The sequence below is a fragment of the Hypanus sabinus genome, chromosome 9 (assembly GCF_030144855.1).
Source record: "Hypanus sabinus isolate sHypSab1 chromosome 9, sHypSab1.hap1, whole genome shotgun sequence".
In the NCBI taxonomy this organism is placed as follows: Eukaryota; Metazoa; Chordata; class Chondrichthyes; order Myliobatiformes; family Dasyatidae; genus Hypanus; species Hypanus sabinus.
The window spans coordinates 162,372,276-162,398,013 of record NC_082714.1 but is presented as its reverse complement, the minus strand read 5'-3'; the positions used below and the strand labels follow the sequence as shown (position 1 = coordinate 162,398,013).

Below are 25,738 nucleotides of genomic sequence, written 5' to 3'. Positions count from 1 at the left end.
AAAGTGCACGCCTTGGAGAATCAGTCTACCACGGTGAGGACAGTGGTGTTTCTACCAGGGATGACCAGAGACAGGTAGAGGACAAAGAAGACCCACTGGTGGTCAAGCGGGAGCAGTGGTGAGGCCAAACGGCATTACCAAATATTCAAAATGGCCCAGAGGTGTATTGAAAGCCGTCTTCCATTCGTCCCCTCCCTCATTCTGATTAAATGGTAGGCTTTGCGAAGGTCCAGCTTTGAGAAGATGGTGACTCCATGCAGTGGTTCAAATGCAGAACTAATGAGGGGTAGAGGGTACTTGTTCTTAACTGCTATATTATTTAGGCCTCAGTAGTCAATATGAGGGCGAAGCATCCCATCCTTCTTTTCTACAGAAAAGAAATCGGCACCTACTGGGGAGGATGAAGGCCTAATAATGCCTGCCGCGAGGGACTCGCTAATGTATTTCTCCATGGCCTCTCTCTCCGGTCGGGATAGGTTAAAAAGGTGACTGGTGGGTAGCAGGGCCCCAGGGAGAAGGTCAAAGGCACAATCATAGGGGCAGTGCGGAGGCAGGGAAAGGGCCCGCTGCTTACTGAACACCTGTGCCAAGTCATGGTACTCTGTGGGGACGCGGGACAATTCAAGGGGTTCCAAAACAGGTGGGGTTGCAGTAGCTTCACTGGGAGATGGGGCCGACTGGGCTCCATTCGGCTATCCTCCCAGTAGACCAGTCGATGTGGAGATTGTGTTGAGTCAGCCATGGATACCCTAGAACTACCGGGTCTGAGGTGAATGAATGAGACTGAATCGTACCTCCTCCCGATGGTTGCCGGATAGGATCAAGGTCAGGGGTGGTGTATAGTGGGTCACCCGAGCCAGCAGTTTTCTTTGCAGGGCCCTGGGGGTGGTTAGTGGCTCATGAGGTATTCTGGCCTGGGTGGCTATCTCTTCGTCCAGTAGATTGCCCTCAGCACCGGAATCCACCAAAGCAGATAGGGACAAAGACTGTTGTTGGTAATTCACGGTTGCCAGGATCTGCATTTGAGTCTGGGGTGCTGAAGGGAGGTTCATTCGGCTCACCAGAGCTCCCTTTCTCACTGGTGAGCCCTCCCCTTTTGGCCGCTGAGGGCAGGTATCCCGGAAATGTCCTGGCTGGCCACAATAGTAGCAATCCCCTGCTCTCCACCTCCGAGTTCATTCGGCTGGGGAGAGATGGCTCCATCCCAGCTGCATTGGTTCCTCCCCCGGAGAGTGGGGACGATTGTAACAGGAGCCACACTGGGAGTGGCTGGGAAAGAGGGGCTGGCTGAGACTGGTAAGGTGGACTGTGGGCTTCCCCGATGAGTGGGGCGACTGGTTCTCCCTCTGACGTTCCTGAAGTTGATAATCTAATCGAATGGCTAACGAGATCAGAGAGTCCAGACAGTCCGTGTCATCCCTTGCGGCCAACTCATCCTTTATCTTGTCGGAGAGGTCCTGTCGAAGCATCTCCCACAGGGCCTCATCATTCCACCTGGAGTCTGCGGCTAAGGTCCGGAACTCAATGGAATATCTGGCCACACTTCGTGAAGCCTGATGAAGAGTAAGCAGCCGTTTTGTGGCATCCTTACCACAAATGGATTGTTCGAAGACTTTCCTCATTTCCAGGACAAAGGAGGAGTAGGAGAACCAAACCTCTGGTCGGTTTTCCCATATCATGGTTATCCAAGCCAAGGCATCCCCTCGTAGCAGCCCCATGATGTACGCAATCTTAGATTTATGTTAAGTGTAGGTATGTGGCTGCAGCTCAAAGACTAGGGAGCATTATAACAGGAAGGTCCAGCACCTACCTAGGTCCTTGGCGTAGGGTTCAGGCTCCGGTACATACGGCTCTCGAGGGGATGGTGTTGCTGATTCCGGGGATGAGGCCATCCCAAGTGGCCGCAGTTCTTGGAGGGGACAGAGAAAAGGAAGCGGAGACCTGGTCTGCTTGTTCACTGACCTCCTGCACATTCGTGGTTAGTGTCCGAAGGTTTTCCGTGATCTCCCGAAGTAGTTGTGGGCACCCAATAGGTAACCCTGGCTAGCCAGGGTCTGTTGTATGGGATCCGTGTCCGCTGCGTTCATCATGGCCAGTTCGTTCTGTTAGAAGGATGTGGCAGTGGAACAAACCCAAGTGCTGAACACGGGCGCAGAATTGGTGCCTGGAGTCTTTACCTGGAGTCTTGGTTTTAGTAGAGAATTCAGGAACGATGCTAGACTTAGAACTGATAGTCATGAGAACCATGGAACAAAGTTGCTCGTACACAAGTCAACCAACGAGCTGGCAGCTCCTTGTCGTGGTCACAGGATTTTTATACTGTATTTGCTGATGGAAAGGTGTTCATAGTTAGTGAAACCTGGGAATGATTGGGAACTAAACGAGGTGATTGAGGCCCAATCCCTGAGGAAAATTGCTAGGTGCCAGAAGGGACCATGACACTGTCTGGTAGAGGTCAGGAATCCCCGATGCTCCCACAAAGCCCTATAGTCATGTGCCATTCAAAAGGCATAGGAAGAGTCTGTATAAATATTGGCAGATTTCCCTTTAGCCAGTATGCAAGCACGGGTGAGGGTAAAAAGCTCAGCTTTCTGTGCAGATACTGGTGTTTCAAAGCAGCCTTGTTCTACTGTGTCAGAGTCCATGACAATAGCATAACCAGAACAGCGTTGGCCCTTCGGAGCAATAAAGGAACTGCCTTCTACGTAGAGAATCATTTTAGAATTAGGAAGCGGCTGATCTTCACAGACTGTCATAAAAAGATACAATCGTGGTTTGGAGAGGGGAGATGCTGCGGTGGCTCTGTTAAGAATGTGGTGGGGTTTAGCGTTGTACAGTGTGAGAAGGTGAGCAAGGGATTATTAAGTAAAGCTGTCTCATATTTGTTCTGGTGGGCTTCCATTAAATGTTGAGTCTGTTGGGAGGTTAACAATTAGACCACAGAATGAGAGGTCAGGACTGTTACCTGTTGAAGTAGTGTAATATTTGAGGCTGCAGGTACTAGCATATAGGTCGCTGGCAATACCTGTGAACAGGGTGGTAATCCTGCGACAACCGGGTTTAACTTCGTTGAATAATAGCCACCAGTCTTTTGCAGTCGCCGTGCATCTGCGTTAGGACAGCAGTGGCACATCTTTCCTTAATAGTAACATACAGCTGGAACGGGCGGTTGTACCACGGCTGGCTGAGGGCTGGAGCCCTTGAGAGACTACCTTTTAGTTCAGTAAATGCTGTCAATTGCTCGGTCATCAGGGTAAAACAAGGTGGAGCATTCAATGATGTCAGGGGAGTCAATAAGCGGGTATAAATGGCAATATTAGGTATCCATTGCCTGCAAAAGTTGAGAAGACCAAGGAAAGCATGCATCTGTTTAGGGGTGGTCGGCAAGGAAGTAGCAGCAATGGGTCGTATTTGATCCTCCATCGGTTTTCGTTCTTTGGCTGAAAGGACAATGCCAAGGAATTTAACCTCTGCCTGTGATCGTCTTACCTTCTGTGGAGCAACCACATAGCCCAAAGAGTGCAGGAAATTCAGCAGTACAGTAGTGTCAGTTTCTCAGTCTTGCACCTTGTTGCTAGCCAGGAGTAGATCATCCACATACTGTACTACCGTTGATCCCTGTAGCAACTCAAGGGTACGTATTTGTTTCGGGAGAGTCTGTGAGAACAGCGTGGGAGAGCGGATGAACCCTTGGGGCAGCTGGGTCCAGGTTTATTGCTGGCCTTGATAGGTGAAAGCGAACAAATACTGCGAGTCTAGGTGTAGAGGCACTGCGAAAAATGCATGTGGTAAATCGATAATGGTGAATACGCAAGAATCGGCTGGGGTACAACTTAGAATAGTGGCCGGGTTAGGAACCAGAGCGTGAAGTGGAGCCACAATATCACTTATCTTCCTGAGGTCCTGGACTAGTTGCCAATCTTTTTGCCCTGGTTTGGGGACGGGAAATACGGGGGTATTACAGGGTGAGCTACAAGGCACCAGGATCCCTTGGGCTACAAAGGAGTTAGTCAACTCCCGTACCCCCTCTTCAGCTTCTGGTTTCAGGGGATACTGGGGAATAGATGGTAGAGTTTGATACTTCTTTAGTCTTATCCGAATTGGGGTGCAAGTAATACAGCCAACTTCGTGACCCGAGGTGGCCAAAAACTTGGGGGGGGGGGGGGGGGGTTGGGGGCAACCTCCTTGGTTTGGTCCATGCTAGAGGTGTGGTGGATTAATCAGCCAACCCGTTGGCTGGGTTGTTCCCAGTACCATATTTATCCGGTAGGAAAAGCCTGCCAGATCCCTCTGGTGTCAGCAGCTATCTGTGTCAGTGTATAGGCAAGAAATCCCAGGCTCTTGGGTTTATACCCTGGACACATGGTCAAGGTGACATGCGAGACCGCCAACCCAGTTTGGCACCATAGGTATCGTGACCAGATAAGCTGTGCCTTCTTTCCCTTCCACCTCTCTGATCAACAAAACCGGATACTCTAATCCTTCAAAAGGAGCATAGTACCAGGTGTCTTCAGCAGAGCTTCTGGTGGGGTCATAACAGACGGTTACTTGGGGGTCCGATGTGGGGACTGGTGGGGTAAACTGTGTGGGGTCCATACTTTAACCCCACCACTGAGGAACTGCAAACTGAGGATGCTGCCTGTGGCCACACAAGCCTACGGAGATAACCTCATCGATGCAAATTACTTCTACTCCCAGTGGGAAAAGCAAATCCCTCCTGGCCAGATTACAGCCCAGGTTTGTAGTTATCATAAAGGAGACATCGCAGTAGCATCCTTGGAATTCCACCAGCAACGGTTGAATGCGTGAATAAGGATCTTCGTGTTATTCAAATCCTGATAAGATGATGGAAGTGCCAGACAACTGGAACCCTTTATCCTTTACTATTTCCTGATCAAGAGTCCAGGTGGTTGCCCCCGTGTCAATCATGAATGGAATCAGGATTCCAGTCACTTGTAGGGTGACATGTGGTTCCTGATGAGGGGACGTGCTTATCACCGGGAGATTTCTGCCCTGAGGTCAAGTGAATGGATTATTGGCTGTAAAGGGCACCCTTGGGGGCCCGGGTGCAGGGGAATCCTGTCTAGGTTTCCAGGGGCAATTTGCTCTCCAATGGCCATTCCTTCCACAATTATAACAGGCCCCTATCAGCGGCCCATGCTGGGAACCGTTTCGTCTTGAATCCCTCTGTCTTGCCCCCGTCCCCCAGGGTTTAATACCTGGGTCTGCTCTCAGGGGTCTTCTAGGCGCTCCTAATACCATATTCCGGCTTCCTGGTGGGTCAGTATCGGGGTCAGAATACAGCCAATTGTGGAAGCGCTCGGTCTTTGGGCTCTTCCCTTTCATCTAGGGGATCCCCATCTCCGCCCAGCAATCAGCACCTCGGGCGTTGGATATATTCGGTTTTTACCTGTGGTCTAGGTCGAGACTTAGGCTCACTCTGGCCGTCCCAGTAGTACACCACTACTTGTCTCATCTGAGGCTGGGAGCTCTTGGACCAGTTCATGTTATTCGTCCGGATCATGTCGGCAATACCGGGAGAAATACACTGCAAGACCATAGCATTAAACAAAGGTGAATCTTGTCCTTGATTAAAGGCTGAATCCCCCACAAATGTCCCATAGCAAGCAACGAACTGCTCCCAATAATGACCCCCTCGCTCTCCTGGCTTTGGTCTGCACTCTAGCACCTTAGTGATGTTCACGGGTTGTTGTAGGGTTCGTTCTGATGATTGGATCAAGTGGTTTGTCTGTGCTTCTCAGTTATCAGGAAATCGCTGCTCTAGTTCCCTGTAGCTTCAGATTGGCCCCCTGTTATCACCTTCCCCCATCTGATCCTGCCACTTTGTTGTCTCTTCGGGTGACAATATCATGCAGCATAGTCCAAACAGGTCCTGGGGAATGGCATTATACATCAAAATAATACTTCGAACATACTGAGCAAATTGGGCTGGTTTCTCCTTATGGTCCGGGGCCTGATTCATTATCATTATCATCTTCTGGGGTTTCCAGGGGACGTATGCTCCAATTGTTGTGGTTGGTTGCCCCCCTCACCTGCTCGGGGATTGGGCTACTGCCTAATAGGGCACTGCTATTGGGGATTCAGTTGGATTCCTCCAAGTTTATATCACAAAGTTTAGACTGCCCCTCTCCAGAATCTCCTGTCCAGGATCCCCTTTGGGTTTGTTTTCTGGGATTTATCTTTACTCACTCTGCCATATTCGATCCTTCAGGGGCCTGGTATGGTGGCGGGGGTGGTGCTGTTGGTTGTGAGAGGGGTAAGGGGGGGGGGGTGATGGCAGTCTAGGGTAACGTCCCCACTCCTCAGACCTATCAGTATCTTCCGAATCATCAAAAAAAGTTGGTATGCCAGACATGGGCTCGGGATCCTGATCAGGCCTCAGAGTTTTCCCACAGCTCTCTCGTTCTAATCCTTTCTGATCGTCCATATCAGCCTTTGCCTGCTTATGTTGCCTTTCCTGCTCTTTTTTTCATTTACCCACTCACACTCTGCTTTCAGTGTCTCCCAACTCTTGGGAGTCCCTTCTGCCATACATACCTCTATCCCTTTATCACATGCTGGCCAGTAAGGTATTATTCCACTTAGTATCAGCTCTATCTTTCCATTCTTTAATCAATAATTTCCACTTTTTTAGCACAATTCTTTTTCCAAGTTAAATTTACTGCTTGTTCGCAAGAAGTTATATCCCAAGTTCCACCCGGGGGCCATGAATCGTTTCCCAATCACTCAGTTAGTGCAGCACTTAACACCCGAAGATCCTTTTCCTTATCTGGTATTTACTCATACATACTTTGGAGGTGAGTTCCCTTTCCAGCTGTATCAAGGGCCTGTCCCATTATTGCCCTTATGATCTTACCCGTTATTCTTATTTATCAAGTCAAGTCAAATTAAGTTTATTCATATAGCACTTTAAAAACAACCCACGTTGACCAAAGTGCTGTATAAAGCAGAGCAAGTAGCTAAAATCACAAATACATGAAACATAGACAAACCAACGAGGCAAACAGCTTATAGGCACAAAATACACAAGGCCGTAGGCACAAGCCAAAGAACAGTCACTGATTATGCCACTGGGTGAGAAATTTAGCCAGCCTGCCTCCCCCTTAATCAATTTCAACCGGCCATATTATCAGGAGGCAGCTGATATGGTCAAATCCGCCAGGTAGCGGTGGCCGCCTCTCCCGACTGGAGTCCCCAGTCCCGACTCTTTCCTTAGGAACAATACAGAATACCCAATGTCACTTGCAGCCTTTAATTCTCACAAAAACTGCTGGCCTATTTTCCGTTAATACTTGCAAAGGCCTTTACTCCTTTATCCTGAACTTGTCTCATTAAATTTCAACCAGCCATGTTTCTGCTGCCAAGGTGAGAATTTTACCAGGCTGCCAGTCTCGTATCATTTTCAAATTTCACCCGGTCATATCTTGAGACATGTGCAACCCCTTTTCCGAATCATCAAATTTCAACCAGCCATATCCTGTCACCCGCAGCAACATAAAAGAGACAACTGCTTATCTTAAATCCTGTATTCAAACAGGTTGTCTGATTCCGTCAAGATACCGGTCTCAATGGACGAGGGGCAAAAATGCTCAGTCAGACACAAGGAGTAGCCAGAGGTGAACTACCTTGGGGTGCCCTGCCACTCAAATGTGTTTGATTCAAGCCCCCGTCACTTACTCAGCTCAGAGAGACGTTGGGATCCAAGTCACAGCGCCAAATGTAAACTTAAAAAACGCTGGACCAAATAACCACTGTACAAAAGATCATTACTTATCTTTTCACTCGTTTATTTCTTTGAGCTCAGCCGGCGAGTGAACTTGGTCCCGACATCAGGGGAGAAAGGTTCTCATCCCTCCAGTGGTTCAACAAGTTCACTGCCTGATATCAGAATTGTTAGAAGCTATAAGGCCATCGATACAAAAGAACAATCAGTTTGATAAGTATTCCAGCCAAGTCAATGGACTATTGATACAAAAGAGCAATCAATTTGATAGACACTCCAACCACTTTAATTAAGAAAGTAATGTCCTGTCTAATTTCCATCAGGTACCGCCTTTTGTCGAAACCAAAAGATGTGAAGAATCAGGAGACATCTTATGTGTATCTGTGTGAATTTTAACCCTTATCTTGCTCAAAAGAAGCAGCTGTGAGACATTATTCAAGCACACTGCAGTCACAGACATAGTTGGTGCTTAACCCATTGTTTATAGGAATCTGAGAATCCCCCAATTCCCTTAAATTTTATCAGACCTATATCAGCTCTGCTCTCTATGAGGCAGCAGCCCTATCCATTGGCCTCAAGAACAGGAACCAAAAGACACCATCCACAACTTGCTTAAGGACATGCACAAAACACACTGGGAAACTTTAGACAACCCTTCATGCACCCGCATCAGGCAGCATTGGCAGGCAGCTCAGAGGAAAGTGCAAAAGGCAATACGGGCCATACAAAATGAGTGGTGGACTGAAAGCGCACTTGAGATTCAGTCCTTTGCCGATAATAATGACATGCATAACTTTTACAATGCTGTCAAAACCATCAATGCGTTACTCCCTGAAAACAGCAGATGGTCTAACACTTATAAAGAATCAGAATACCATTCTGCTGAGGTGGGTTGAGCATTTTAACACCCTGCTTAATCAGGACTCTGACGCAGACTCCATCATCCTGAATGAACTGCCTGAACTTCCTCCTATCCACAACCTCAGTCTACCACTAACCTTCCAGGAGATTCTATCAGCTGTCCATTCCCTTAAGAACAACAAGAGCCCTGGCACTGACAATAGCCCTGCTGTGCTACTGAAGAATGGAGGGTACATATGTATGTGCACCCTCTACCAGTCCATAACCAAGGCCTGGATTGAAGAGAACATCCCACAGCAATGGAGAAATGCAAACATCATTGTAATTTATAAGAAAAAGGGTGACAAGGCCATCTGCGGCAATAGTAGGGGCATATTACTCTTTTCTGTTGCTGGAGAGGTCCTGGCTAAGGTGATGCTTCAGAGACTCATCAGCAACATCACCGAATCAATGCTGCCTGAGTCACAGTGTTGATTTAGGAAAAAAAGGAGCATGATTGACTTGATCTTCACAGCCTGGCGGCTTCAGGAAAAGTGCCTGGAGCAACATCAGAACCTATTTATGGCCTTTTTTGACCTCTCCGAAGTATTCAACACTGTGCAAAGAGAGCTCTTATGGGATATCCTCCTCAGGTTTGGCTGTCCCAATAAATTTGTTAACATAAGATGGGATGACTGTTTGGGTGACCATAGGAGGGCAAGAGTCTGAGCCCTTCCTTGTATGCACAGGGGTGTGTGCTAGCGAAAGAGCTCTTTACCATCTTCCTCGTGTGTTACCAAGCTTCTCCACAACGAGATTGAAGACAGCAGTGGTGTGGCAGTGGACGTCAGATTAGATGGCAAACTTTTTGACATCAGGAGGCTCCATGCAACCACCAAACTCCGTAAAGAGTCGGTCCTGGAGCTGCATTATGCAGATGACTGTGCTCTTGTGGCCCATACTCTGGAGGATCTTCAGACTGTCCTTGCTGTGGCGGTGAGAGCGTACAGCAGGATGGGACTGATGGTCAATACCACTAAGACGGAAGTGGTTTGCCAATGGAGTACAGGCATCCCCGAGTTACGAACGTCCGACTTACGAGCAACTTGTACTGACGAATGGAGGGAGGAGAACGCCGTCCACCATTTTAAGTCAGATCACAATGCCATCTGCCATTTTACGTCATTGCCGTTAACACTGTGTTGAGTGTGTAACTTTGTATTTGGCTTAAATACTCCTTAGCAAGATTCACCCTGACAACCCCCCTACCCTTTCTAGTCAGCTCCGCCGCTACTTGTCCCATTTAACCTGGCTCAGTGAGGGTGGAATTTAGGACCCGGGGGAGCAGAGGACCTGCTGCCCGCGGCTACTGCTGAATCTGCAGTTTTCTGTTCTCTTGACAGAAAACGATCACGATTGAAAATAAAATGGAAATACTAAAGCGATCGGAAAGAGGTGAAATGCCATCAGTCATTGGAAAAGCGTTAGGCTACAGTCGGTGAACGATCGGAACAATTTTGAAGGATACAGGTAAAGGATAAAATGAGAATAATGGAGCATGTGAAAGGCCCTGCCCCGATGAAAGCTACAATTATTACTAAGCAACGCAGTGGTTTAATTATTGAAATACATACATTTCTTAACTGTTTATATGCATAGAAATGTAAAATATATACTTTATACTAAGACAAACGTTTGACTAAATGATGCTAAATAATATTGGATGTACCTGTTCCAACTTACGTACAAATACAACTTAAAGATGGACTCAGCAACGGAACTCATTCATAACCCGGGGAATGCCTGTACCAGTGTCCCACCCACTCTACCTGCCTTCATTGTTGGTAATGAAAAGCTGTCAGTACTGCCATCTTTCAAATATCTGGGGAGCATTCTCTCTGAGGACAGCATCATTGACAATGACATCCAGAGCCGCATTAAACAGGCATCAGCTGCCTTTTGGACACTTTGGTGTAGAGTCTTTCAGATCAGGGGTCTTCGTTCTTCCACAAAGATCGCTGTATATCAAGCGGTCTGTGTCACCACCCTCCTTTATAGCTGTGAAGCTTGGGTAGCCTACAGCCGTCACATCAAGTCCTTGGAACGCTTCCAGATAAGCTGCCTCCAGTGCATCCTGGAAGTTACCTGGCGTGAGTGAGTGCCTCACACTGAAATACTTGTAAAGACCAACTGCATATTGAGGCCATGATCACCCAGCGTCAGCTGTAGTGGCTGGGTCATGTGATAAGGATGCCCCCATGTCAGCTACACCACAAAGTGTTATACGGTGAGTTACATCATGGTCGAAGCTCAGCTGGAGGGCTGAAGAAACGCTATGAGGATCAGATGAAAAATGCTTTAAGGAAGTACAAAATCAGACCCGAGGACCTGGAGGACATTGCTGCTGACCGTACCACTTGGCGACAGCTGTAGGGACAGGGTTCGTATTCTGGAGATGGAAAGAACAACCAGAAGAGAGCCAGGAGAAACTCAGCCACATATACATGTCCCACCAGCAATAGAGCTTGTGGGTCCAGGATAGGACTGTATAGTCATCAAAGATCTCACCGTTAAAAGAGTGGACATTGTCATGGGATTTCAATGGGCAACCGAAGAAGAGATGTGTGTGTATGCTATCTTATGAATGTATATTGTGTTTATTTTTATTATTATGTTCTTTATCTTATTTATCATATTGTTATTTTGAGCTGTTTTGGATCTAGAGTAATAGTTATTTCCTTCTCCTTTACACTTATGCATTGGAAATGATATTAAGCAATCTTGATTCTCTACATTCTTAGAATTGAAATTTCATCTCTTGGGTATTTACATAAAATGTAATTTGGTAAATTAATTTATTATTGTTACATGGAGTGAGTTGCTGTGAAAAACATGTTTTGCATACTGCCCATATGAATCATCATTACAACAATACATGGAGATAGTACAATAACAAAGTGCAGAATAAAGTGTTACGATAAAGAGAAAGTGCAGTGCAGGTAGACAGTAAAGTGCAAGATCACAAGGTAGATTCTGAGTTCAAGAGTCCATTTTATCTAACTAGGGAACCATTCAATAATCTCAATACAGCGGGATAGAAGCTGTTCTTGAGCCTAGTGGTCTGTGTTTTCGGCTTTTATATCTTCTGTGTGATGGAAGAGGACGAAGAGAGAATGTCTGTGGTGGGTGGGGCTTTTGATATTCACCAGCATTACCATTAGCAACACGTAACATAGTGAAATATAATCCGATTTTGGCTCTTAATTCCAAGATTAAGCAATTTAGTTTCATTGCATCTGCCACTGAACACTAACTTGTTTTCTCCCTTTCCCATTGCTGATAAATGCTCCCAGACCTGAAACGTTAGTTGTTTTTTTTCCAGAGATGCTACTTAGCCAGCTGAATGATTTCAGCATTTCTTTAGATTTGCAGTAAAAATGGCACTATGTAGATTTATTTCTGAAAGTGATTATTATGAGTCTTTATTTCCAATAAAATCAATAGATTTCAGGTTACAGTCAGTCACTTACACAGCGGGATTTTGAAAGCTTTCTTGACATCTGAAGTCACATCAATCTGTCTTTTCACATCCTCAGGACTATCTGTTCCCCCTTTCAATATTCCTTCTTCCTTCAACCTTACGACTTTAAATTTTTACTTATTGACAATCAAGAGAGGATTTGCAGGTGCTGGAAATCCAAGCAATACACACAAAATGCTGGAGGAACTCAGCAGGCCAGGCAGCATCTATATAAAAAGAGTACAGTCAACGTTTTGGGCCGAGGCCCTTTGGCAGGACTAGAGAAATAAAGATGAGCGGATTTAAAAGATGGGAGAAGGGAGCTAGAAATACAAGGTGATAGGTGAAACCGGGAGGGGGAGAGATGAAGTGAATAGCTGGGAAGTTGATTGGTGAAAGAGATACAGGGCTGGAGAAGGGGGTCTGATAGGTGGGGATAGAAGGCCATGGAAGAAAGAAAAGGAAGGAAGAGCACCAGAGGGAGGCAATGGGCAAGCAAGGAGATAAGGTGAGAGGGAAAAGGAGATGGGGACTTGTGAAGTCAAAAGGGGGGGGGGGGTGCATTACCAGAAGTTCAAGAAATCGATGTTCAAGCCATCAGGTTGGAGGCTGCCCTGACAGAATGTAGGTCTTGTTCATTCAACCTGAGTGTGGCCTCATCGCGACAGTAGAAGAGCCCATGGATTCACATATTGGAATGGGAATGGGAAGTGGAATTAAAATGGGTGACCACTGGGAGATGCTGCTTCTAGCAGATGGGTAGGTACTCGGCAAAATGGTCTGCTGATCTATGTTGGGTCTCACCAATATACAGGAGGCCACACTGGGAGCACTGAACACAGTACACAATATGACCACAGGCAAAGTGTACAGTATACAGTATGACCACAGGTGAAGTGTCATCTCACCGGGAAGGACTGTTTGGGGCCCTGAATGGTAGTGAGGGAAGAGGTGTAGGGACAGGCATAGCACTTGTTCCGCTTGCAAGGATAAGTGCCAGGAGGGATATCAGTGGGGAGGAACAAATGGACAAGGGAATCACAAGTCTCACCACTTACCCCCTCAAGTTAAATGCAAACCCTGTAAATTATACTTTTGTGTATTAAATAATGTAAAGCTAATAATGTTGTTTGCCATCAGATTCTTAACCACATGGGCACTGCATGAGAATTGGTCACACCTTATTAGCTTTACATCATGCTATATTGCGTTACTGTCACTTTGAGTGCACTTGTGTGATACAGCATTAATGTACGAATATTCTGTTCTAAATTGAACTGAGCCGCATTTCTGACTCATTTCATTGTCTGCTTTCTGTGTGATGGCCAGCAAATCCTCAGGAGTATTTCTTTGTTAGCCATTTGTTCATTATGCAGATCTTGGATTTCCTGAGAAAGCAGTATAGCCAGTTCTCTGAAAGCATATACTGTGCCCTTTTCTTGCATTACCAGTGGGAATAAGCTGCTGCACACCACTGCATCTCCATAACTCAAGATTTGTTAGCCCTTTTTTTGCTCATTACCTGATGAGGAACATTCTCGGATGTAGAATCTGTGCAGCACAGCAACACCAAGAAGCTGATATAATGTCAGATACATAAACTCACCACACTAAAACAGAAGGAGTCATAATTGTAGCCAAGTATACAATAACAACTGCATTTTATATAAACTACTCTCATATGGTAAAATAACCCAAGGTATTTCATACAAGTGTTATCCAAAGTGGTACCATAATGAGAATATCAGAACAGATGATAAAAGAGAGAAGACCATAAGACATAGGAGCCCATTGAGCCAGTTCAGCCATTCAGTCATGGCTGATTTATTATCCTTTCCAATCCCATTTGCCTGTCTTCTCCCTGTAGCCTTTGATGCCCTTACTAATCAAGAACTTGTAGTGATGTGCTACACACAGCGCTGAAATGAAGCCACACAGTTGGTAAGTTGTTTGGAGACTAGTTTATTCAAACTTCGTGGCGCTGGCATTTAATCCCTAGCGCCCGCCCTCTCTGGGCGGAAATGACATCAGAGGTGCATTACCAAAGTCTCACCCCGCGCACTGGCTATTTGTGAGCCGGTTCGCCTGTGTAGAAAGTGGGTCACCACATAACACCCCCCCCCCCCAGAACCAACGATACACCCCCCAATGTCCATAGTCTGGATCAGCCTCTGTTTGGGAGGTCTGCCTCTGCGCCGTGGTGCCTGAACCTCGACCGGCTGCACCAAGACCACATGGGCCGGTTTGAGTCGGTGCACCGTGAAAACCCCCTCTCTCCCCCCAATGTCCGGAATGTACGTGGACCCGTTGTTGTTGATCACCTTGAATGGCCCCTCGTACGGCGGCTGTAGCGGTGCCCGGTGTCCACCCCTTCGTACAAACACAAACTTACAGTTCTGCAGGTCTTTGGGTACATGGGTCGGGGTCCGTCCGTGCTGTGACGTTGGTACGGGGGCCAGGTTGCCGAGCCTTTCCAGGACTGCTGTGGGTTCTTCCTCTTGCCCCCTTTGGGCTGGCATGAACTCTCCCAGGACGGCCGGGGCGCTCCGTACACCAACTTGGCTGACGAGGTGTGCAGATCCTCTTTGGGTGCTGTATGAATTCCAAGCAGGACCCAGGGAAGCTCGCCCACCCAGTTAGGTCCTCTCAGGTGGGCCATGAAGGCTGACTTCAAGTGATGGTGGAAGCATTCCACCAGTCCGTTCGACTGTGGGTGGTAGGCAGTTGTGCGATGTAGCTGCATTCCCAACAGGCTGGCCACAGCCGACCACAGGCTGGAGGTGAACTGGGCGCCTCTGTTGGAGGTAATGTGGGCTGGTACCCCAAAGCGTGCTACCCTGGTTACCCAAATCGTGAGGCCAAAATCAGTCAGGCGGGAGTAGAGCTGGCGGAGGTGGGACAAATGCTCCTGATGACAACTGCTGGCTATAAGGATGTCGTCCAAATAGATGAACGCAAAGTCCAGGTCGCGTCCATTAGCCACTGGAACGTTTGGGCAGCATTCATCAGGCCGAACAGCATTTTGGAGGAACTCAAACAGGCCGAACGGGGTCATGAGTGCTGTTTTAGGGATATCTTCAGGGTGCACCGGGATTTGATGGTATCCCCGGACGAGGTCTACTTTGGAAAAGATTCTTGCCCCATGCAGGTTTGCTACAAAGTCCTGTATGTGTGACACAGGGTAGCAGTCTGGAGAGGTAGCCTCATTCAGTCTGCGGTAGTCGCCGCATGGTCTCCAACCCCTGGCTGCTTTGGGCACCATGTGCAGTGGGGAGGCCCATGGGCTGTCAGACCTCCGTACAACCCCAATTCCTCCATCCTCTTGAACTCCTCCTTCGCCAGGCGGAGCTTTTCCAGGGGGAGCCTTCATGCGTGGGCATGGAGGGTGGTCCCTGGGTCGGAATGTGGTGCTGTACCCCGTGTCTGGGCATAGCTGCCGTGAACTGCAGTGCCAGAATCGATGGAAAGTCTGCCAGGATTCTGGTGAATTCATTGTCCGACAGTGTGATGGAGTCCAGGTGTGGGGCCGGCAACTTGGCTTCACCCAGGGAGAACGTCTGGAAAGTCTCGGCATGTACCAGTCTTTTCCCTTGCAAGTCGACCAGCAGGCTGTGAGCTCACAAGAAGTCCAGCCCCAGGAGTGGTTGGGCCACCATGGCCAGTGTGAAGTCCCCCATGAACTGGCTGGCATCAAACTGCAGCTGCACTGTGCGGGTGCCATAGGTCCGTATCGTGCTGCCGTTTGCGGCCCTCAGGGTGGGTCCTGCTTCCTGTTGTGGGTGTCGTAGCCCGTCGGGGGCAAGACGCTGATCTCCGCTTCAGTGTCGACCAAGAAGCGGCGTCCCGACTGTTTGTCCCAGATGTACAAGAAGCTGTCCTGGTGGCCAGCAGCCATAGTCATTAGCGGCAGCTGGCCCTGGCCCTTGCAGGGCGGGCGACAACGGCGGGCTTTTGTGCCCCACCGCTGGCGGTAGAAACACCACTGTTCACTGGCCTCCTCACTCCAGCCTCTGTGTTGTGTGCGTCCCCTGCCGGGCCTGGTCTGGTCTGCTGTTGGGCGCGTGGCCTGGTAATCTGACCGACGGACACCACGCTCTCCCTCTTGGCTTTCCACAGCACTTCTGCCCAGGCCGCCACCTTCCAGGGGTTGCTGAAATCTGCGTCGGCCAGCAGTAGATGTATGTCTTCGGGCCGTTGCTCTAGGAACGTTTGCTCGAACATGAGGCAGGGCTTGTGTCCGTCAGCCAGGGACAGCATCTCGTTCATCAATGCTGACAGCAGTCTGTCTCCCAAACCGTCCAGGTGAAGCAGGCGGGCACCTCGCTCACGCCGTGAGAGGCCAAAGGTCCCAATGACCAGCGCTTTGAATGCTTCATATTTGCCTTCTTCTGGGGGCGACTGTATGAAATCCGCAATATGGGTGGTCGTCTCCTGGTCAAGGGCACTCACCACGTGGTAGTAACGCGTGGAATCAGAGGATATCTGCCAAATCTGGAACTGAGCTTCTGCTTGGCTAAACCACATGCATGGCCGCAGCGTCCAGAAAATCGGCAGTTTTAGCGAAACTGAACAGATGAAGAGTTGGTCATCTTTGGTCCAAATCCCATTTGGACCGTCGGGGTCACCTATGTAGTGATGTGCTACACACAGCCCTGAAATAATGACACGCAGTCGGTAAGTCGTTTGGAGACTAGTTTATTCAAACTTCGCGGCGCTGGCATTTAATCCCTAGCGCCCGCCCTCTTCGGGCGAAAATTACGTCAGAGGTGCATTACCAAAGTCTTCCCCCGCGCGCTGGCTATTTGTGAGCCAGTTCGCCTGCGCAGAAAGTGGGTCGCCACAAACTCATCAATCTCTGCTTTAAGTATACTCAATGACTTGGCCTCCACAGCTATCTGTGGTAATGAATTGCACAGATTCACCACCCTCTGGCTAAAGAAGTTCTTCCTCTTTGCTATTCAAAAGGGATTCCTTGTATTCTGAGGCTGTGCCCTCTGGCCCTGGACTATCCCATTCTTTCTACAATTTTGAATATTCATTAGGTTTCAAAGAAATCCCCCTCTTTCTTCTAAACTCCAGCAAGTGCTGGTTCCACGGACCATCAAACAGTCCTCATACATTAACCATTTCACATCATTCATGTGAACTTCTTCTGGACTCTCCACAATGCCAGCTCATCTTTCTTGGATATGAAGCCCAAAACTGCTCATAATACTCCAAGTGCAGTCTGACCTTTGCCTTATAAAAACTCAGCATTACATCTTTGCTTTTAGGAGAATCTTAAAAGATGAAAGAATGGCAGAGAGGTTCAGAGAAGGAAATACAAATCTTAGGCTACGTCCACACTAGACCGGATAATTTTGAAAACGCCAGTTTCGCGTAAAAACGATAGGCGTCCACACTATGCATTTTTAAAAATATCTCTGTCCACATTGAAACGGAGATTTTGGCGAATCTCCTCTTACTGCGCATGCACAGGACACATCTACTGAAAACAAGCGACATGATTGGTGTCGAATCTCGCCGTGAAAGTGCACGTTTATGTAGTTACAGACTAGAAAAACTTAAAACAACGGACAGCTATTGGCTCTCGTGCAGGAGAACTTAAAAGTAAAAAAAAACAAAAACTGAAGCATACGGAGGCAACCGACTGGGAGTTCACGGACAGATTGACCCGGCTGATGACAAACATTGAAAAACTGACTAACTCTGTTACATTAATAAAACACCTTGTTAAATATATAAAACATGTCTGCACCAGTGTTATCTTGTATTTCCATACAATGTTACATTACATTACATCTATTATCAGAGAAGTACTTGCATAAATAGGTAAAACCAGCTTCATACGAGCAAGGACAGAAAACGGGGCAAAGTGAGTATACTTATTTATTCAGTAAGTTATGGGTCAAAGTATTTGGTGAGTGCATTTCTAACTCTTCTGGCGTCAGTCTCGCCGTCTGTTCTGAAATTGTTAGGTTGTATTCAAGAAAACAATGAATTAGCGCGCTGCCGTCTGACAGCGTTTTTAAGATTTCTCCGGTTACTCTGTCCACACTGCTCTGGCCAATCTGGCGTTTTCAAAATTACACACTTTGGAGAGCGTTTCTGAAAAGCTCTGGTTTCGGGGGACGAAAATGCCGTTTTAATGTGGACGGAGGGTAAAAACGAAGAGAAAAAGCTTAGGTTACAGATTTATTCTGTGTAGTGTGGACGTAGCTTTAGAGCTGTGGCATCCAAAAACAATGGTGAAACAGTGTAATTTGAGAAGTCAGGCCACGCAGAATTGTAGCACAGCAATCATGGGATTATAGAGCTAGGAGTATCAGAAATAGGGAAAGATGAAGCCATTGACTCGGATGGCGCATTTTGCTGTGCTTTTCAATGCACGTGTGATAAATAAACTTAAGTCTTGAATGGAAGGAAAAGAATTTTAAAACTGGGGTTTTGTTTAAACTTTCGCCATTGTAATTTAGATAGTATGTGGCTGTTTGGTGAATGAGGTTTTATGCAAGTTAAGATCCAGGCACATGAAATTCGGATTAACTCAAATTTTCAGAGAATGTGACCCAAGAGAACTTTAGAAAAATTAATAAATGTGTGTTCCAGTCTACTTGTTCCACAAAACCACTATCCTTAGTTTATACTCTCTTTATGTTTCTCAGTTTTGAATTTATCTTGCATCTTTAGTTTCACCCCTTTTCTTGAGGTTTCAGGGCTCTACTTACCATCCTTTTTTATTGCTTATTTCTGTAGCGGATCCATCTCAAAACAGGTGAGAAGTTCTTCAGCATTCAGGAGCTGTGCAGGAATAACAATCGCAAACAGGCTGCTACGAAATTCTATAGTTTCCTGATGCTCAAGAAGCAGTTAGTGCTTGAACTTTCCCAAAAGGAACCCTATAGTGACATCGTTGCAACCCCAGGAGAACTGTTTAATCGCTGAGTGCTTAACAATGTTCCATTGCTCTTTTCAAATAGCCTTCAAAGTTGCAAGTATTTTTTTACCTTCTGGTGTTGCAAAATTACAGTATATTGTTTGTTCACATTTTCAAATTCAAGTGTTGTAAAAATTTTTTTATACTTCTCACAAAAGATACTTCAATAATCTACTTGTAATGGTTTTACAAAACTAAAAGTTTAACATTGCTATGGGGAAAATTTAAACAATCCAAATAATATGTAAGAAAAAACTATTTGAATTTTAAAAATCAGTTAGATTCTGACAACATGCTGAGGTACTCCTTCACTAACTCATTGGCAACATTCACCTTACATGTAGCTGAATATGAGAAGAGAACTTACTTGTAGGACATTGAAATAAGCTCAGCCTGTAACATAGACTATTTCATTGCTTAGCTGCTGAGTAGCGGTGTGGTTATCCAATAAACAATGAGTGTTTTAGTCCATGAGTGCCCTTTCTTTCCTCCATTTTCTCACCAGGTCAACTGAGGATTCCTACAGCTATGTTAGAACAGAATTGTGCTTAACAATTCAGGAGCGTTGGGTCAGGGAGAAGTGTATTGGTTTTCCTTGTTATTGGCACTCTGTAACTTTATAACCCTTGATCAAGATTAGGTAATTCACCTTCAAAAATCTTTGTTATCTTTGATAAAAATGAAAGCAGAACAAAGCCCTTCAACCGTGTTTTACCATTCAAGAAATTGCCACTTCAACTAAACATTCTTACCCAATCCCATATCCCTTGATTTCTTCAATTTGCATTTTGAATATTGGCAATAGCAGAGCAGATAGACCTTTCTAGATAGAAAATTCAGGATTCACAACAGTTTAAGTAAATTCAGATTCATCTTATACGGCTGATACACTCATGCAACTTGGTACATGCGATGATTAATGTCAACCACAACTTTATTACAGAGGTTAGCTTTAAAGTTTTATATCCACTGCATTTTTAAAATAAGTAGCAGCAGTTGTATTTTTGCAAGTGGTTAATGCATATTGTTTTTGCTTGTTACAATCAATTATTTTGACTGGATTGTCTTTGAAAGCACATAATTATTTATTGGCAAGATATATTACTACAACATTATTTGCATTTGTTTCTATTGCTCAATGGAAAACACTTGTTTCAAGCTCTTTGACCTGTGTGTTTTTTCCCTGTATTTATTTAGCCTTTCTATGTAAATAAACACATTTGCTGGAGTTGGTATATCATGGTTTGGCAGATCTTTGCAAAGTGCAGGTGTTTTAATTGCAGGAATTACATTTTTGACAAGAAATATGCCTTGATTCATAAAGCACAGCAATAATTAGGTTTGCAGAGAATGCTGGAAGCTGTCAGCAAGTCAGGCATGAGCATAAAAACTAGGACCAACAGGCTCTGGGACAGCTTCCACCAGGCCACCAGACTGATTAGACTGTATTTCTATGTAATATTGACTGTCCTGTTGTACATGCTATTTATTGCAAATAACTATAAATTGCACATTTAGACGGAGATGTAATGTAAAGATATTTAGAAACATAGTAAATATACAGCACAATACAGGCCCTTCAGCCCACAAAACTGTGCTGACCATGTCCTACCTTAGAACTACCTAGGCTTACCCATAGCCCTCTATTTTGCTAAGCTCCATGTAGCCATCCAGGAGTCTCTTAAAAGATCCTATCATTCCCGCTTCCTCCACCACCTCCGGCAGCCCATTCCACACACTCACCTCTCTCTGTGTAAAAAACTTAACCCTGACATCTCCTCTGTACCTACTTCCAGGCACCTTAAAACTATGCCCTCTCGTGCTAGCCATTTCAGCCCTGGGGAAAAGCCTCTGTCTACCCACATGATCAATACCTCTCATTATCTTGTACACCTCTATATTTACTCATGTATGTGAAGGATGTAGGTAATAAAATCAGTTTTTATTGACTATTATTGAATTCAATTCAATAACAGAACAGATGCATTATTTAGGCTTTACTGATTTGCTTTAGAATTCATAAGTCTTTTCCAGACTCTTATGTGGGATTTAAGTATGGAAAATTCTGGTTTACTGCTGATAACAGCTTTTATTCAAACACACCTGACTAAAAATCAGAGAAAAAGACATACTTCATGCAGCAATTTGATTATTGACAGGTTCACTCAAGTTATATGCTTGTGAAGTGCTTTGGGATTAGCTTTATTTGTCACATGTCAAAGTTCAAAGCAACTTATTATCAAAGTATATATTTTTCACTATATACTATCCTGGGATTTATTTTCTTGCAGACATGCTCAATAAATACAAATAAATGTGATACAATTAATGAAAATCTACACACAAGATGGGCAAACAACCAATGTGCACAAGACACCAACCAACCTGGGCAAATTCATAAAGAAAAAAGCAAACAAAATAATAATAATGAATAAATAAATCAAGAACATGAGATGAAGAGCCTTGAAAGTGAATCCATAGACTGTGGGAATATTTCAGTGTTAGGGTGAGTGAAGTTATCTCTCTGGTTCAGGAGCTTGATGGTTGTTCCTAAAATTGGTGGTGTGAGTGTTAAGGTTCCTATATCGCCTTCCAGATGGCAGCCGTGTGAAGAGAACATGCCCTGGTGATGGGGGTCCTTGATGATGGATGCTGCTTTCCTACAACAGCACTTCCTATAGATATACATCAAAACATGCAGTGAAATTAATTATTTGCTTAAAATCAACTCAGCAATGGTTGTGCTGGGCAGCCCACAAGTGTCACCATGCTTCTGGCGCCAACATTCACTAGGTGAATAGGATTAAATTTAGAAACAACTCTTGAACCTGCTGAAAAACATTCCTGGATTGTCTTACTCCCTTACATCTAGCAGCTCGGGCATCATAAGCAAGTAAAGCTTACCTTTAGACATAGGATCAGAATAAGGCCATTCAGTTTATTCTGCTGCCTCTGTCCCCCAAAACCTTTGATGTGGTGACTAATCAAAAACCTCCACTTTAAATATACCCAATGGTTTGGCCTCCACAGCCATCTGTGGCAATGATTCTACAGATTCACCTCCTTTCTGCTATAGAAATTCTTCCTTATCTCTGTTTTAAAGGGGCATCCTTTGTACTCTGAGGTTGTGCCTTCTGGTTCTAGACTCCCCCACTATAGGAAACATCCTCTTCATGTCCACCTCTTGAAGGTAGACTCTGAGCCATACAAAGGATGACTACCGTACATTCTTCAGCAGTATAAAAGTGTGATTTATGTTCAGAATCAGAATCACTTTATTGTCCATATGTGATTGTGGCATAAAACACAGGACAGTACCATAACAGATAATACAATAGCAACCAACAATTTACAATAGTGCAAACAGCCATGAGCAATCAACAATTAGCAGAACTGTCACATACACAATTGTCAATAATGAAACTTAAATTGAACATATGAACAGACTCAATAATTATCAACTGAACAAGGAGAGCAGGAAAGACCAATTAATGGATGTTGTTCAGGGACAAATAGGGTATTACACCTGAGAGTTTTGTTGAGAAGCTGAATGGTTACAGGAAAAAAGCTTTGGATACTCTTTTACAAAATATTCTTTTGAGTCAGTATTGGTGGAAGTCAGGAACAGGAAGGGAGCAGTTACTCTTCTGGGGGTATTCTATAGGCCCCCTGGTAGCAACAGAGATACCAAGGAGCAGATTGGGAGGCAGATTTTGGAAAGGTGCAAAAATAACAGGGTTGTTATCATGGGTGACTTTAACTTCCCTAATATTGATTGGCACTTGATTAGTTCCAAGGATTTAGATGGGGCAGAATTTGTTAAGTGCATCCAGGATAGATTCCTGTCACAGTATGTTGACAGGCCGACTAGGGGGAATGCCATACTAGATCTAGTATTAGGTAACGAACCGGGTCAGGTCACAGATCTGTCAGAGGGTGAGCATCTGGGGGACAGTGATCACCGCTCCCTGACCTTTAGCATTATCATGGAAAAAGATAGAATCAGAGAGGACAGGAAAATTTTTAATTGGGGAAGGACAAATTATGAGGCTATAAGGCTAGAACTTGCGGGTGTGAACTGGGATGATGTTTTTCAGGGAAATGTACTATGAACATGTGGTTGATGTTTAGGGATCTCTTGCAGGATGTTAGGGATAAATTTGTCCTGGTGAGGAAGATCAAGAATGGTAGGGTGAAGGAACCATGGGAGACAAGTGAGGTGGAGAATCTAGTCAGATGGAAGAAGGCAGCATACATGAGGTTTAGGAAGCAAGGATCAGATGGGTCTATTGAGGAATATAGGGTAACAAGAAAGGAGCTTAAGAAGGGGCTGAGAAGAGCAAGGGGGCATGAGAAGGCCTTGGCAAGTAGGGTAAAGGAAAACCCCAAGGCATTCTTCAATTATGTGAAGGACAAAAGGATGACAGGAGTGAAGGTAGGACCGATTAGAGATAAAAGTAGGAAGATCTGCCTGGAGGCTGTGGAAGTGAGCGAGGGCCTCAATGAATACTTCTCTTCGGTGTTCACCACTGAGAGGGAACTTGATGACTGTAAGGACAATATGAGTGAGGTTGATGTTCTGGAGCATGTTGATATTAAGGGAGAGGAGGTGTTGGAGTTGTTAAAATACATTAGGACAGTTAAGTCTCCAGGGCCTGAAGGAATATTCCCCAGGCTGCTCCACGAGGCAAGTGAAGAGATTGCTGAACCTCTGGCTAGGATCTTTATGTCCACAGGAATGGTACCGGAGGATTGGAGGGAGGCGAATGTTGTCCCCTTGTTCAAAAAAGGTAGTAGGGATAGTCCAGGTAATTACAGACCAGTGAGCATTACGTCTGTAGTGGGAAAGCTGTTGGAAAAGATTCTTAGAGATAGGACCTATGGGCATTTAGAGAATCATGGTTTGATCAGGGACAGTCAGCATGGCTTTGTGAAGGGCAGATTGTGCCTAACAAACCTGATAGAGTTCTTTGAGGAAGTGACCAGGCATATAGATGAGTGTAGTGCAGTGGATATGATCTACATGGATTTTAGTAAGGCATTTGACAAGGTTCCACATGGTAGGCTTATTCAAAAAGTCAGAAGGCATGGGATCCAGGGAAGTTTGGCCAGGTGGATTCAGAATTGGCTTGCCTGCAGAAGGCAGAGGGTCATGGTGGAGGGAGTACATTCAGGTTGGAGGGTTGTGACTAGTGGTGTCCCACAAGGATCTGTTCTGGGACCTCTACTTTTTGTGATTTTTATTAACGACCTGGATGTGGGGGTTGAGGGGTGGGTTGGCAAGTTTGCAGACGACACAAAGGTTGATGGTATTGTAGATAGTGTAGAGGATTGTCAAAGCTTGCAGAGAGACATTGATAGGATGCAGAAGTGGGCTGAGAAGTGGTAGATGGAGTTCAACCCAGAGAAGTGTGAGGTGGTACACTTTGGAAGGACACACTCCAAGGCAGAGTGCAAAGTAAATGGCAGGATACTTGGGAGCGTGGAGGAGCAGAGAGATCTGGGGGTACATGTCCACAGATCCCTGAAAGTTGCCTCACAGGTAGATAGGGTAGTTAAGAAAGCTTATGGGGTGTTAGCTTTCATAAGTCGAGGGATAGAGTTTAAGAGACGCGATGTAATGATGCAGCTCTATAAAACTCTAGTTAGGCCACACTTGGAGTACTGTGTCCAGTTCTGGTCACCTCACTATGGGAAGGATGTGGAAGCATTGGAAAGGGTACAGAGGAGATTTACCAAGATGCTGCCTGGTTTGGAGAGTATGGATTATGATCAGAGATTAAGGGAGCTAGGGTTTTACTCTTTGGAGAGAAGGAGGATGAGAGGAGACATGATAGAGGTGTACAAGATATTAAGAGGAATAGATAGAGTGGACAGCCAGCGCCTCTTCCCCAGGGCACCACTGCTCAGTACAAGAGGACATGGCTTTAAGGTAAGGGGAGGGAAGTTCAAGGGGGATATTAGAGGAAGGTTTTTCATTCAAAGAGTGGTTGGTGTGTGGAATACACTGCCTGAGTCAGTGGTGGAGGCAGATACACTAGTGAAATTTAAGAGACTACCAGACAGGAATATGGGGGAATTTAAGGTGGGGGGTTATATGGGAGGCAGGGTTTAAGGGTCGGCACAACATTGTGGGCCGAAGGGCCTATAATGTGCTGTACTATTCTATGTCCTATGAGGTGGCATGTAGTCCTGGTGGTGATAAACTTGTAGTGTCTCCCTGACTATAAACCTTTACAAATTACATTTTAAGCAGAAATGATGAGTAGCAGAGTAGATGTAAGGGCTCAGGTAGTCTTCTGCTTTTCTTAATGTTGTTGCATATAAAGTGTTCTCAGTAATGTTAACTGCTAATGAAATGGCTTCTGTGTAACGTTAACTGCTTAGGCTAATGTAATGGCTTCTCTGTAATGTTAACTGCTGAGGTAAGAGTTTCCCTGTAGCAGCGATGTTTGGGCTATAATTACAGATAACAGATAGCTAACCAATGGAAGAAATGTTATTCTTTCTTGTATGTCTGGGAGCCGGAGTTTTTCGTGGGTTTTTGGTCGAGGCAAGTGAAGAGGAAGGATGAGTGCAGAGGGTGCTCAGTGATCACCCTTCGGCAAATACGGGAATTCAAGGGTCTGGAGGTCGGCGACATATCGGCAGAGGTCAGTTATGGAGGAATACCAGAGGCGTGAGCTCCAACGATTGT

General features: G+C 45.6%; 1 protein-coding gene across 1 annotated transcript in view; it reads left to right on the top strand.

The window, feature by feature from the left end:
- Window positions 1–19,079, top strand: part of LOC132399990 (double-strand-break repair protein rad21 homolog) — a 126,630-nt gene extending 107,551 nt beyond the window's left edge. The window contains exon 14 of the mRNA XM_059981007.1: window positions 18,861–19,079. Coding sequence (XP_059836990.1) covers window positions 18,861–19,049 — 189 coding nt within the window. The 3' untranslated portion in view covers window positions 19,050–19,079. The remainder of the gene's footprint in view (window positions 1–18,860) is intronic.
- The last annotated feature ends 6,659 nt before the right edge of the window (window positions 19,080–25,738 follow it).